Source organism: Cynocephalus volans, chromosome 3 (assembly GCF_027409185.1).
Source record: "Cynocephalus volans isolate mCynVol1 chromosome 3, mCynVol1.pri, whole genome shotgun sequence".
Classification (NCBI taxonomy): Eukaryota; Metazoa; Chordata; class Mammalia; order Dermoptera; family Cynocephalidae; genus Cynocephalus; species Cynocephalus volans.
Genome location: NC_084462.1, coordinates 149,488,938 through 149,502,862, shown reverse-complemented (window position 1 = coordinate 149,502,862; position 13,925 = coordinate 149,488,938). Strand labels below are relative to the sequence as shown.

The following is a 13,925-nucleotide window of genomic DNA, read 5'->3' as shown; positions in this document are numbered from 1 at the left end:
GTACAAGAATCACTGAAGGATATTCTCACCCCTTTTAATACTCACAGTCAAGAGATGAAAAGAGATGTATACACAAATAACTACAGCCATGCAGAAGGTACTGTAATTGCTATTTAATGTGTGCTATGGGAGCAAACAGGAAGAAGTCCCACACTGACCTGCCTAAGTCAGATCAATGTCACAATCCTGCCAGAAGTAGCTTCCTAAAAAGTCACTCTTACCCTTTAAAACGTCCAATGGGACCATTAGACCACAAGATAAATTCCAATCTTCTTAGGATCCCACTTAAAAAACTTCAGAAATTGGTTATTCACTTCCCTCTCACTTATACATCAGATGGGCAAGGTTTAGATCCTGGCCTTCGTGGCAATGTTACATTGCCTCCCAGTGCCTTAGTTTCCTCATCTGAAAAACAAGGATGATTCTAATATATACTTCATAAGATTGTATTGAGAATTAAAGGATTTGGGTAGTGCCTGGCACATAGTGCTCAAGGTTAGCAATCATCATTATTATCAATTCATTCATTCAGCAAACATCCTTTGCAGTCTCTCACATGACCACGATGGTTCTTTGGTGAGTTACACAAGCTCCGTCCTGCCTCCCTAACTTCCCTCCACAAAGTCTTCCCCAGAGTTAGTCTCTTCTTCCCCTCAGCACAATTTGTAAAATCTGTTCGATAATCTTATCAACGTATTATTATGGCTTGCAAATTTGTTCCTTCCACTAGAACATGTAAATTCTTGTTGCGTATGTGTATGCGTGTGTAACTGGAGGTGAGGGGAAATATTCAACCCTGGAGATTGAACCTCTCCACCTCTCCACCACCAAAAAAAGAAAAATCCTCATGTTAGATGTTCAATGAAAACTCTTTAGTAACACTCATAGCTAAAACTTACTGAGTCCTAATCACGTGCCAGACACTGTTCCAAGCGCTTCGAATGTTTTACCTCATTTTACAGATAAGGATATTGAGGCACTAAGTTGAGAGACTTGCGCAAAGTCCCAGAGCTAGCAAATGGTGGCGCCCGTATTCGAATCCAGGAATGTGACTCCAGATTCCACGCTCCCCACCTGAATCTGGACAGTCCCTAAACTTCCTCTAATGACAGGCTCCCCTGCCTAGACCCCAAACTGCCCGATGTGGGAGGAGGGGAGCATCAAAAGGTGAAAACATCATCCAGAACGCCCTAAAAAGAGCTTTCTCCAACGATGAGCAGCTTCCAAGCATCCCCCCCAAAAGGAGGCCAGAAACCCCCGGATCCGCTGCGTGGTTCTTGGGAAGACCCTATCGGCATAAGGGGGCGTGCCCAGCTCCGCTCCCCCGACATCCACACCCACGAGCCTAGGGAGGGAATAGGAAATAATAACGCACCCCCCTTCCCCACAACTACCCCAACATGAAACTGTCCAGTACCGGGTCTGCAGCATCCAACTTTCAAAGTTTCCCCCACCCCTTACACAGTTCCCCGCGGAAAGCGCCGCAAAGCAACAACCGAAGCGCTGGTTGGGTCGGCCCGTGACTATTTTATCCAATCAGAGGCGGGCAGAGCCCCAGGCTGGTTCCGCTGCTTGCTGGGAATTGTAGTTCACACTCTGTAGTCAGCCTGTGAGAAACGAATCAGAACTTGTTTCTCAATATAGTCATTATCAAAATCCGGTGGAGGAACTTTGCCAAGAAGAGTACGCACCAAGGAAACTCTTGCTTGAAATTTTCTTTTCGTTCTTGTACCACTACGTTTAAAAATTGCTTAATGGACCAGAAAGGCATGTTAGTTTCCTGAGGAATGGATGACTCCTATCACAGGAGAGTTTTTGAAAGAGAACACTTAGTTTGTTGTAATTTGCTCTTTTCACCATCCTTTGGTGGTGAAATAGTTTGGGAAATGCTGAATGAAATTGCTCAAACTGAAACATATATATTGGGGAAACCTGAGAGTGCGTATTTGAAGAACATGAAAAAAACCAAACAGAAGGTCCCTTGTAAAAGCAGCTGTGGTGAGGAAAGCTAGTAAACCGTTACATTAAGACGTGGTTTCAGATTACTATATTTGCGAAAAGCCTTTGCTCATTCTTTGCTCTCATCTCCCCTGTGCGTACCTCTGGCGAGGGACCACGTCTTGTTCGACTTCTAAAATAGGGCCTACCACGCCTTTCAATTAACAGCGGTCAGGTAAGTGAGCAAATAAACGAATGGAGTGAAGCGGAGGAACATAGAGATTCAGACCGCAGAGTTTCGGCATTATAAGAGAGCACAAGTAGACAGGATAATAATTAATGAAGGAGGATCCAGGTCACTGTCACTGGTTGGCACTCCGTAAATGTTGACTTCAAATGCTAGGAAGAAAGGAGAGCGGAAGAGAAAAATCAAGCGGCACAGCTCTCTCTGCCACCTGCTCGGGCGAATACAGAACTGAAGATACTGAGCGGAGGAGCCGCGGTAATCGAGAGGGATGGTCCGTCGACAGGTAGCTGATTTATTCTTTCCGAGCTTCCCAGCTTTCCCTAGTCCTAAGAGGTGCAGTCACGTGACAAACAAATATGGCGATTATTTGCATCTTCCCTCCGTTGAGCCAATAGGAGTAGCGCTCTCAGACGACACCGCCACCCCACAACCACCGTTCGGAGTAGGATCTGTCACCTGACTCGGCTCAAACATGGCTGCGCTGGAAGCTCTCTTCAATTGGGCGCCGGGAGGAGGTGAGTTTAAGGCACCCAGGAGAAGGCAGCGGCACTTTCCACGACCCCCGTAGGGAGATTCCCTGCGCCCCATCCCCACCCCCACCGCTCTCCAGTTCTGACATAGATTCGTGTCCTGATCTTCAATGCTCTGCCTTAACAGCGGGCTCAAACTAGGGGGATTCCTTCTGAATTTCTCATCCTTGAGGATGCGACCACCTAGGCATTTGGAACTGGATTGGACATTAAGTTCTGGAGGGAATACGAAAGCGGACTTATGGATGTGCATATACGGCAATTAATGCTCTTAAATATAGAATCCGCGTAGAAAGATGGGCTCCACCCCGTGGAGAAAGTGGCAGTTCTCCAAAAGAGACAGTAAAATGTCAAATTAAACTTAAAACAATAATTAGGAAAGTAAGTCCTGCCTTCCCAAGTCGGGCCAGTAATTGCTGGTTTGTCTAGAGTTCCTTCCTTTCTTCTCACTCTCGTGTGTGTTTCTAGGAGATGCTCCACAAGTGAGAAAATTCAGAATGTGTTCAGCGTAACTCGTCGCTTTCTATCTCCCTGCACCCTGTGCTGGGAAAATGAATCATCCATTTGGGAATGAGGAAGCTGTTTCCCAGAAGCAACTTTTTGGATTTTTCTGTGAGTGCCTGCGGAGGGGAGAATGGGAGCTGGCACAGGCATGTGTACCTCAGCTACACGAAGGACAAGGAGATATCCCAAAGAGGGTGGAAGACATACTTCAGGCGCTGGTGGTGTGTCCAAATCTGCTGAGGTAAGAGATATCCTTTCCTGCCAAGAAGTCACAGGGCGAGTGACACATGGTTCAATATTTGGGCTCTGGTCAATGTGCCCCGTTCAACTACCCTCCGAAGAATTAGTGAAGGCAGAGTGTATTTCACATGCTCTGAAATTTTACCTCTATAACATATGCCCATTGCTTAGTCAACATTGGCTTTGGATTATCATCTGCAACTGGATTTAAACCTGGCCACCAGAGTGTGCCTGAAGCCACCATTTCTTATTTATCATCATTAAAGTAGGTGGTGGAACTACACTGAAAAGTATTTTCTTTGCCTCCAAGAAAGCAAACCCTGCTCTCTTCTTGCTTATGAGATTGAAGATATTGTTGTAGCTTTAACAAAGGACTGAAAGCTAATTCACTTAAAACTGTTTTGAAATAATTATGTACCCACAAGAAATTACAAAAATAATACAAAGAGTCCAGTGTACCCTTTTCCCAGCTTTCCCCAGTTGCAGCATCTCATATAGCTTTAGTATAATGTCAAAACCAGGAAATTGACATTGGTACATTGCTGTTAACTGTGCTACAGACCTTATTTGGTTTTCACCATTTTTTTAATCTGCGCTTTTTTTTTTTTTCCTTTTCAGTTCTTTGCAATTTTATTCATGTGTAGATTCATGTAATCCCTCTGTCATAAAGATACAGTACTGTTCCATCATCTCAAACGAACTCCCTCTCTCCTTGGTGCTACCTCTTTGTATTTGAACTACAATCCCTGCTTGTCCCCTGGCAACCGCAGTTCTCCCTCCTAGATTTTAAATGAAGTTCTTCTTAGTAGTGCTATTAACAACTAAGGGTATAGGAGTCAAATGTACTGTTTTAGTCTTTTCCAGGCTTTTCCTTACTATGACTGTTAAGTTATATTAAGTACAGTATTAGCACATATATAACGGAGAAACTTGTGATTCTTTCCTTCCTTTTTTCCCATAAATTTGAGTTCTAGCCAGTTATTGTCTAAATTACTAACTTCAAAGAAAGATTTATGAATTCCTATGATCCTGTTTTTAGCATATAGTTAGAAATAAATTTCTACAAAGTTCCTTTTTTTCTCTAAGACTATTTGATTCAGTTTCTATGTTCAAAAATATACTTTATTTGCAGCAACATGGATGAACTTAGAAAAAGTTAGGTTAAGTAAAATAAGCCAGGCACAGAAAGAGAAATACCGCATGTCCTCACTCAAAGTGTGAGCTTAAAAAAAAAACAGAAGGATACAAGAATCACAATAATTTGGAGAGAACCAAACTGAGGCCACCAGAGTTGGGGAAGGGAGGGTGGGGAGCAAGAAATTGGTAAAGTGCCACAAAAAATGATTACATTGTGTAATGATAATTATCCTGATTTGAGGATCATCTATTGCACACAGGTATTGATATTCAACGCTGTACCCCATAGACATGTACAATCAATTATGTTTTAATTAAAAATTTTTTAAAAGACTAACAAAAATAAAAATTAAGGAGGAGGTGGAGGATGGGTGTGTGCACATCTGTGTGTGCATGTACCCAGTTGGAAGCAATCTTTAGTGATTCTCTCCCTGTATGCAAACTTGTCACTTTTACTAGAACTATAAATATAGTTAAATGCTGTTCTAAAATGCCTCAGAATCTGTAGATTTAATTTGCAGTAAACTAAATGACTGCCCTGTTCTAGGTAGGCACATTAATAGCTATGAATAAAGATTTAAGCCTGGCCTTGGAAAAAAAAGAATATACTTTAGATAGTATTTGCTATTAAGGTTATTTTGTTTAGAAATGAGACTAGCTAGGGATGGAGACTTTTATGAAAGCTGCCAGCTCTGTTCTGGTTATAGTGTTCTATTGAACTGTCATAAACATTTGAAAATTTCTCATTAGGACAATATCTTGCCTGTTCAGTTTTAAAATGGACGGAGCAGTGAAATCTAAATCTTGGATCACAAAAAAGAAAAGATCAGTAGAAACTCTTTTTTTTAAGGTTTGAATTTTCACCTTTTTCAGATGTGGGCAGAATATCAACCCTCAAAGATTGGCCTGGGTCTGGCTTCTTGTTCTGGAAAAATGGTTGGCCCAGGAAAAGGTAAGAAGGCACACATTTAAATTTTCCCCCAAGGCCAGGACTGAGAACTCGGAAGTAGTTATGGGATTTCCCTTCTGACTGTTACTTCCTTTATTATGAAGTTTGTCATACTTGTTCTGAGTGTTGACAGTGAAAATGGCTTAAATTGTTATTGCTGTCTCCTTACCTAAATTCATTTATTAATTCACTATGATACATTGGCATATAATACCATTTGAGGTGATATACCATTTTGTTAAATACCACTATGAATCTTGTGCCTGAAGAAAACTGCAGAACTCAGTGAAAGTGATAAGATAGTAAATAAAATATGAACCCATAACATTTGGAGCTATTCAACACTCAACTAACAGAGAATGGGCTGAGCTAAAACTTGGCTTTTCTTCCAAAAATTATATTTTAACAAAGTTCAATATAGTAAAATTTTATAGATTTAAGACCCATTAATTAGTAATTTAATAATTCACATGAATTGAACTAAAAGTTATCAAATATAAAAACATAGAGAGCAAATTAATAGTAAAGAAAACTGGTCAGGAAATGTTTGATTTTTTTTTTTTAAGGGAAAAACTTCTATTAAAATCTCTTTTAGAAGTGTGTGTTAATTATCAGAAATTGATATCCATTAAAGGAGTGTCTCTAACACAATCATATTGAACCTCAGACATTAAGATTTAAGTGAGGAACCTCTGACTCTAGAGAAGTGACTGGCCTAAGGACACACATACTGTTTGTTGCCAGAACTGGAGCTGAAACCAACATCTTCTCACTCCCAGTCCTCTCCTTTTTCTACCTCAGCATTATTTTTCAGTCCACATGGACTTAAAAGTGAGAAACCACAGATTCTATTTTTTAAATGTCTATAATTTAGCCTAATTTTTCTTGTTTTTGCTCCCCTCAGTCATCAGAATTAATTTTGTCATTAGTTCCATTTTTACATGACATTTATTCTCCACATTGCTGCCAAAAAGAAAAAGAAATTACTGATCTGAATGCATCTCTCATTCAGGCTTTAGCCAGTTGTCTAGCAAACAGAAGTGACAAAAAGAAAGAGAAGCAAGACTGAAAAATAATGAAACCCAGGGTATTTAGAGTTGGCTGTGGTTTCAGATTTAAAAAAAGAAAAATCTTAGAAAAGTTGAGCTAAAACAGTAATACATTGCTTCAATAGTATCATCAAAGAAAAAGTAATCTTGTTACTGATTAAGAATCTTTCTAGTACAAACATGGAATTTGTCAAACCAAATGAACTTTCCCCTCAGTAGAGGCTATTTGCTTACTTTATGCCTGCTTGGTTGCTTATTTTCTGGACAGTTGCTCAATCGTATCAGGCAGTGGATTTTACTTCCCTGGTTTCTTAGCACAGACTAAGAGTTGTTCCTGTTTTTCCCAGCCTCACAGATCATTTGGTCATTAAAGCTCCAGTGACTCACTTAAACGGTTGTGGAAATATTTTAGTTCCTCGCAGAATTTTAAAACTTTATTTAAGGACAAAGATCTCAAATGCATTCTTGGAGTAGTTCTACAAAGCCAGTCATCATGGGGTGCCTTCATCTTCAAGGAATTTGCTGGCTGCCTATCCTTTTCCTTATCCTTTTGGCACCTTCTGCCAAAAGCTTTCTTTTTAATTATTAGGTGAAACAATGATTCTGTTTTTCCTTTCCTTCATTTACTTTTGCCTTCTGCCTCTTTATCTTACAGTGATTTATCTCTACATGTGTAAGCTTGTGTACAAAGATTTAGTTGCATTAGCTGTTCAGTGCTATGCTGCTTCTAATAGAGGAAAACTGGAAACAACTCCCAGGTCCACAATACAGGACTGGTTAATAAATGGAAGTATATCTATATTTAAAATACTATGCCACTATTCAAAATTATGTGATAAATAAATTTTCAGTGACATGGAAGGATGGTCATACTCTGCTATGTAAAATAAATAAGTAAAAGCAGTTTAGGAAAAAAGCACAATTCAGTATACAAGCGTAGATACATGAGTGGAAAATGGTCTGAATGCCCTTAGATCACAGTATTAATAGTAGTTGTCCTTCAGTGGGAAGATTTGGTATTTTATGCATATACATAAGCATATATATAATATGTAACCATAACTATAATATGTAAATAAAACTATATTTTTAGTTTGCTTTTTTGTATATGCTCATTTTTCTATATATATATATATATATATATATTTTTTTTTTTTTTTTTTTTTTTTTTTTTCTTTTTTCTTTTTCGTGACCGGCACTCAGCCAGTGAGTGTACCGGCCATTCCTATATAGGATCCGAACCCGCGGCCGCTGGGAGCGTTGCCGCGCTCCCAGCGCAGCACCCTCCCGAGTGTGCCACAGGCTCGGCCCTCATTTTTCTATATTGAACACACCTTGCTTTCATAGTAAGAAAACCTGTGCTTAGAAACATTGAGCAGATTCTTGCCCGTTTTATAAATGTTAGTCATTTATGACTCTGCATGTGCTTGGAGTAATTTCGCCGGTAAGATAAACATAAGCTAATCAGTCTTTAGGATTCTAGATAAAGTCTTAAAATCTTAACCAGATTAATATTAAAGGCCTGCTGTCTTAGACATTTTATCTATTCTTTCCCCTTAGTCCTCAATAGAAGCACTGGAATAGAAGCTGGAATTCAGCTTCCCTGTGTGAATTTTCTCCACCAACTTCCAATCACAGGCATTATACAAACATTCATGTGGCATTGGTGCACATATTAGGGAAGGGTGTGGTGAGAAGAAATACGATTAGGACCAAGCATGTGTTAGATCATGTTAGCCCCTAATGTGATGAATGGAAGGAATGTAATCTTGTGTTCGAAACCCACCCTTGCAATCCTGCAGGTACTTCTTGCCTTCCAATAAAACTCATCTTTAGGAAGCTTTAACCAGAGGCCTGAGTTACAAATGTCTCTGATTGAAGTAGTTTTTGTCAGGACTAGTCTCAGACTCTAATCTTATTTTTATTTGTGTCTGGAGAAATGGAGACTCCAATTTGAGTTGTAAGGACCAGGTGGAGGGAAGTTATCATGAAACAAGCAGGCACAGAAGAGTCAGAGGCTTTCTCTGTATTTGTACATTAGACCTCTCTGATGGTACATCTCATGAACACTGGGATCACTTTTTCCTTTTCATGTTTGAAAAAATTGGGAAATCCTTCCTATTCATATCACCTCTGGTAAAGATTATTTTTAAAAGTATGTAACTATGTGCCACAGATTTGTTTGATTTGGAAATTAAATGAGATAAAAATAAAATATGGCACACAGTACCAGGCATATAATAAATGCTTAATAAAGATTAGATCCCTCCTCCTTTACTTTTCTTCTCCAACTGATGTGCAAACAATAGGGAATACCAAAAATGGGGATCTGGACCAAAAGAGGAGCATGTGGTCCACACCCTCCCGGACTTACCCATAACTGAGTGTTTTGGACACAGCAAAGGAAATTCTTGGGGAGAGACCACAAGTGACAAAAAGGTCATGTGAAATGAATAAACCTTGGAGTTTGAGGCTGATCAGTGTTGGCTTTAAGTATTAGTTTTTAAGAGGGATGTATGTCCAAGTTTAGCTGTTTTTGTTTATGAAGAAAAGTATCTGAAAACATATGCAGGAATTTAGTAGTTAATCTTAGAGAGATAGCAGAAATAAGAATCTGGAGAGAAATATTTACTCATCATTTGTTAACTAAACCATATGCCTAATTTCTTTGCTTCCTTGTAATTCTTCTAGAAGTTGCTTCCAGCTGTTTTCCGGAGAAAGCTTGAGTTTCTTTTATTGTCAGAAGACCTACCAGATGACATTCCAGAGGACATCCTCAAGGTGAGAGAGGGCCCTGGGGCCATCTGCCTAGGTTTACAGTCACTCAACAAGCTCAGCTTCCAGGGACCCGGCAGAGACAGGTCTCCAGGATGTTGGTTCTACTTTGTTCTCAGGCAAGGGAAGGTAGAGGCCCCTCTGAGGGGAGTTTAGAGTTAGGGTAAACTTATATGAGTTTAGAAATGTTGAGGTGGATTGTCCAGAAGTACCAAATAGCTGGGGATCAAAGATTTTTTTCATTTCATGTGGAAGGATTATAAAACTTGGATTTAAACTAAGGTGTTTGAATTTTTTTACCAGCAGATGATAGGGAATGTGAAGGGAGAAAGGAACTGATATTTGTTGAATATCTTTTCTAGAACAGTTGCACTGAATGCGTTGTAGTTAATCCTCATAACAACCTTCTGGGGGTAGATTCAAACTAAGTCTTAACTATATATATATATATATAGCATGTATTAGTTACTACTTAAGTACCTGAAGTATGCTCTGAGACTCAATACTTATTTTCTTAGTGACCCTGCCACCAGTTAGTTAAAGACACATTTACAGTAGGATTTAAGGTATGGACTTTCACTTGTATTAAGTCAAGGACTTGTGGTCTTATGACCCATCTCTGAGGCAGTTATGCAGAGGCATCCCTGAGCACCATCAATAGGCATGGTGCTGATGTGTGGGAAATAACCTACCTCCCCACCCGCTTTTCTCCCTCTACCCACATCCTGCAGACAGAGGATAGGCTGTAGAGGTACTTGCTCTTAAGGGCTTGCAGTCTAATTGGGGAGGAAGGACTAATACATACATGAGACAATTATGTCATAAACCATATGGTACTAATTTTAAGTACATTGAAGTTGTGTGTGTTGGAGGTATTGGGGAAGGTTTTGTGGAAGGATAAGGAATGGATTATACCTTAAAGCATGGCTAGGATTTAGATCAGGGGTGGAAAACTGATGTGGAATGTTTTTTTAAAAATTGAATTTAAATGCATTTGCATGGGCATAATGTCTTACCTGCTTGGTCTATGAGTTTATAGTCCCCAGTTTAGATCACCAATGCACATTTTGGAGGCAGTGGGGTGGGACTAGCTTGAGCGTGGAGGCCTTGGGCAATTGAGTTAATCTTTCTCAGCCTCAATCCCCTCATTTGTAAAATAGGGATAATAGTAGTGCCTTCCTTTCAAGGTTGTTATACAGATTAATTTGATTTTTCTTTGTAAAGGGCCAGGATAGTGTTTGGCACATAGTAATTACTACAGAATTGTTTGCTACTGCTCCTATTATACAGGCTGAAAAAGAGGAAAACATCAAGGCACACAAGTGGTAACATTCTAGACATGCTCACTGCCCACCCCTCTCTTCATCCTCTATTTAGGAGCTGTATGAGACCTTAGCACAAGGCGCAGTAGGCCCTGTGCCTGACAGAACTCAGAGGCAGGAGAGCTGGACCCCTCGGCTCAGCTCCGAAGCTGTCTCTGTGCTCTGGGATCTTCTGAGGCAGGCTCCTCAACCAGCACAGGCCCTGCTGGAGCTCCTGCTTGGCGAGGACGACAGCACTGGTCCCTGTCACTGGCCTCTGCAGAAGGCATTAGTCGGCCTCATTCGAAAGGCTCTGCGAACTTTGCAGGGCCCTGACTCTGGGCCCCCTGGAGTAGCCAACGCCATCTACGGAGCCCTGCGGACTCTGCGTTGCCCTGCAGAGCCACTAGGGGTTGAGCTGCGTCTCCTGTGCGAAGAACTCCTGGAGGCCTGCAGGACTGAAGGGAGTCCCCTGCAGGAGGAGCGGCTGCTCGGCTGCCTGCTGCACAAGGCTGGCCGGGGCCTGGTGTCTCTGTATGGCCATACCTATGCAGAGAAGGTCACAGAAAAGCCACCGAGGGCCACAAACTCAGGAAAAGGTGTGTTTCTTTTGCTGCTTCTCCTTGTGTTTTGGTAATCCCAGTATGCTCAGCCTCTCTGAAGTGCCTCTAGACTGGTATCTTCCATGTTGTTCAGGACATCTAACAGGTGAGGCTAAGCAAAGATGGCTAAGACAGGGCTGGCCAGCTAGCTCAGTTGATTAGAACGTGGTGCTGAGAACACTAAGGTCCAGGGTTCATCCCTGTACCAGCCAGCTGACAAAAAAAAAAGTGAGTAAGATGTTCTTTTGTAAAAGCACAGATTTTCTAGTAAAAGATGGAGGCGATGAGAAAAAAAAAAGTAATAGCAATAGCAGGAAAGAGCTTTTCAGAAGCTACTGAGAGAAGTAAAGAGTCTTTAAGATAAAGTCTAGAAAAACTAGTTTAAGTTTTTAAAAGAGTAAACTCTCAAATCAGTTGGTTTTCAAATGGGCTGTAGCTTAGGAAAGAAGAGCTCTTGGTTTCCCAATAACCCTGTCTGGTTTGATATTCAGTCTCACTGGATCACCTAGATCCTGAGCGGGCAATGCTAGCCCTCTTCTCCAATGCTGACCCAGCCCAGGCTTGGAAAGTAGCCTATTTCTACTGCCTGAACAACAGCAAGCACTTCCTCGAGCAGATCCTGGTAAGTCCAGCTTAATTATTCTCCATCACAGAAGTACACAGTGATTCCCTCCAGGCTTTTTCCTTCCTTATTTCTCTCCAACTCGTGTATTCAACACAATTCAGTCTAATTAGTGGCAAGTCATTTGGTTCTGTCCATCCCACAGTCCAAGGGGAAAGGAGGCTCTGAGAATAAGTGCCATTCATGATAGTTGCAGTCATTTCATGTTGGTCCTTTGGTAGGAGCTGAAATGTTGGATATGTGTAAGCTTTCTGGAGGGTGTGAGAAAGAAAAGACAGTGGTAGCAATATGTTGCCTAGCCAACAGGGGAATTTACTTACTGTAACCTTTTCCCTTCCAGATTACAACTGAGCTTCAGTTTAATTCTACAGATATTATTAACCTCATCCTGTATTACATGTACTGTGGTAAGAGTTGAGGTTACAACAGAAGTCAGTCCCTGCCTTCAAGGAGATTTCAAGAGTACTTCAAAAAGTTTGTGGAGGGCTGGCTGGTTAGCTCGGTTGGTTAGAGCACAGTGTTATTACATCAAGGTCAAGGGTTCAGATCCCAATACCAGCCAACTGCCACAAAAAAAAAAGTTTATGGAAAAATGGATTAAATTATAATATGAATCCTTTCATGAGCTTTTTGAAGTACGCTCCTTACAGTCTAGTGCTTTCGTGAACATTTATGTTACTCAACTAGCCACTTCTGTCATCAGAAATCTCCCTGCTGTACCAAAAAGTTTCTTTCCCTAATGTGCAGCAGGCTAGAACTTATTCTTTTAGTCCACACAGCTGCCTATAGCAGTCTTCTCTGGCTTGCAGGTAACAGCACTAACACTGTTGAAAGAGGAAGACTTCCCAAGTCTTGGCTGCCTACTAGATAGAGAATTCAGGCCTCTCAGTCGCCTGCTTGTGCTCCTGGGCTGGACACACTGCCAGAGCTTAGAGTCAGCTAAGAGCCTGCTCCAGACACTGCATAGGACCCAGGTAACTCTCACTCTGCACCCTGAGGTGCTCCAGAAGTGAGTGCCATGGGGCTTTGGGCTTGGGCAGAATGCAGGGTCTTGAAGTCAGTCACAGTCTCTGACCCCAGGTGCCCGAGTCAGCATCTCTTTCTTCTTTCATATTGACACAGGACCAAGGCTGTGATCAGCTCCTCAAGGATGCCTGTGACGGGTTGTGGGCTCACCTAGAGGTCCTGGAGTGGTGCGTTCAGCACAGCAGGTACAGCTCTGTGTAGTCAGCCCCTCCCCACCACTGACATGCCTGACCTTGTGCTCTGCATGTGTGGCCATTTCAAGACATCTTCCACATAAATGTTTTGAACTGACACTTTGACCAGCCACTACCAACTGTTCTGCCTATTAAACCAGGGAAGAAACATAAGTAATGATTATCCTCACAGTGGCCATCGGGTCATAACTAGAGCATAATTTCAGCATGACAATGATAAGAAGAACAGTATCTCACATTTCCTGAGCACTTACCATGTGCCAGGCATTGCTCTAAGCCCTTTACATGTATGATTTCACTTAAGCCTCACAATAGTCCTATGAGGTAGACATCAATATATCCTCAGTTTAAAGGTGGGGCAACTGAAGCCCAGAGGTTTTAAATAACTTGCCCAAAGTCACAACTAGTAAATGTTGTCTAGATTTTTAGATATATGCTATCCAGATATATCCTATCCTGGATCACTCTTTTATTCAACAGATGCTTATTGAACTATGTGTGAGGCCCTGCGTTTCCCTGATAACTTAGCCTAGATCTGGGTTCCTACCTTGCTCTTCACCCACTTCGCCAGCACTTCCTGAAGTAGAGTGGGCAGAGTGGGAAGGAGTGAGGGGCCCTTATTCAAAGTAAAGCCAGAGAAGCTGGTGTCAGTTTGAAGCTAGAAAAAGTGTAGAAATTAGGACATTCAATGTGCAGGCCCTTTCTAGGTCCTTTCTACAAAAGTAGAACTGACTTGATGGATGTACTTCCCTGAGAGTAAGTAAATGTTATGCTCTATCCCAAACCAACTAAAATTTCGTGTTTGGGGAAG

The 13,925-nt window shown here is 41.4% G+C and overlaps 2 protein-coding genes across 13 annotated transcripts in view; one reads left to right on the top strand and one right to left on the bottom strand.

Moving 5' to 3' along the window:
• Positions 1 to 1,544, bottom strand: part of RAD51B (RAD51 paralog B) — a 632,106-nt gene extending 630,562 nt beyond the window's left edge. For all 10 annotated transcript variants that reach the window (XR_010022893.1, XR_010022894.1, XM_063089298.1 and 7 more), the window contains exon 1: positions 1,418 to 1,544. The gene's annotated coding sequence lies outside the window, so the exon portion shown is untranslated. The remainder of the gene's footprint in view (positions 1 to 1,417) is intronic.
• A 1,106-nt stretch (positions 1,545 to 2,650) lies between these two features.
• ZFYVE26 (zinc finger FYVE-type containing 26) overlaps positions 2,651 to 13,925 on the top strand; it is a 60,653-nt gene continuing 49,378 nt past the window's right edge. For all 3 annotated transcript variants that reach the window (XM_063088900.1, XM_063088899.1, XM_063088902.1), the window contains exons 1-8: positions 2,651 to 2,700; positions 3,184 to 3,460; positions 5,470 to 5,548; positions 9,286 to 9,375; positions 10,747 to 11,269; positions 11,764 to 11,894; positions 12,704 to 12,868; positions 13,017 to 13,105. In XM_063088900.1, coding sequence (XP_062944970.1) covers positions 3,267 to 3,460; positions 5,470 to 5,548; positions 9,286 to 9,375; positions 10,747 to 11,269; positions 11,764 to 11,894; positions 12,704 to 12,868; positions 13,017 to 13,105 — 1,271 coding nt within the window. In that variant the 5' untranslated portion in view covers positions 2,651 to 2,700; positions 3,184 to 3,266. The remainder of the gene's footprint in view (positions 2,701 to 3,183; positions 3,461 to 5,469; positions 5,549 to 9,285; positions 9,376 to 10,746; positions 11,270 to 11,763; positions 11,895 to 12,703; positions 12,869 to 13,016; positions 13,106 to 13,925) is intronic.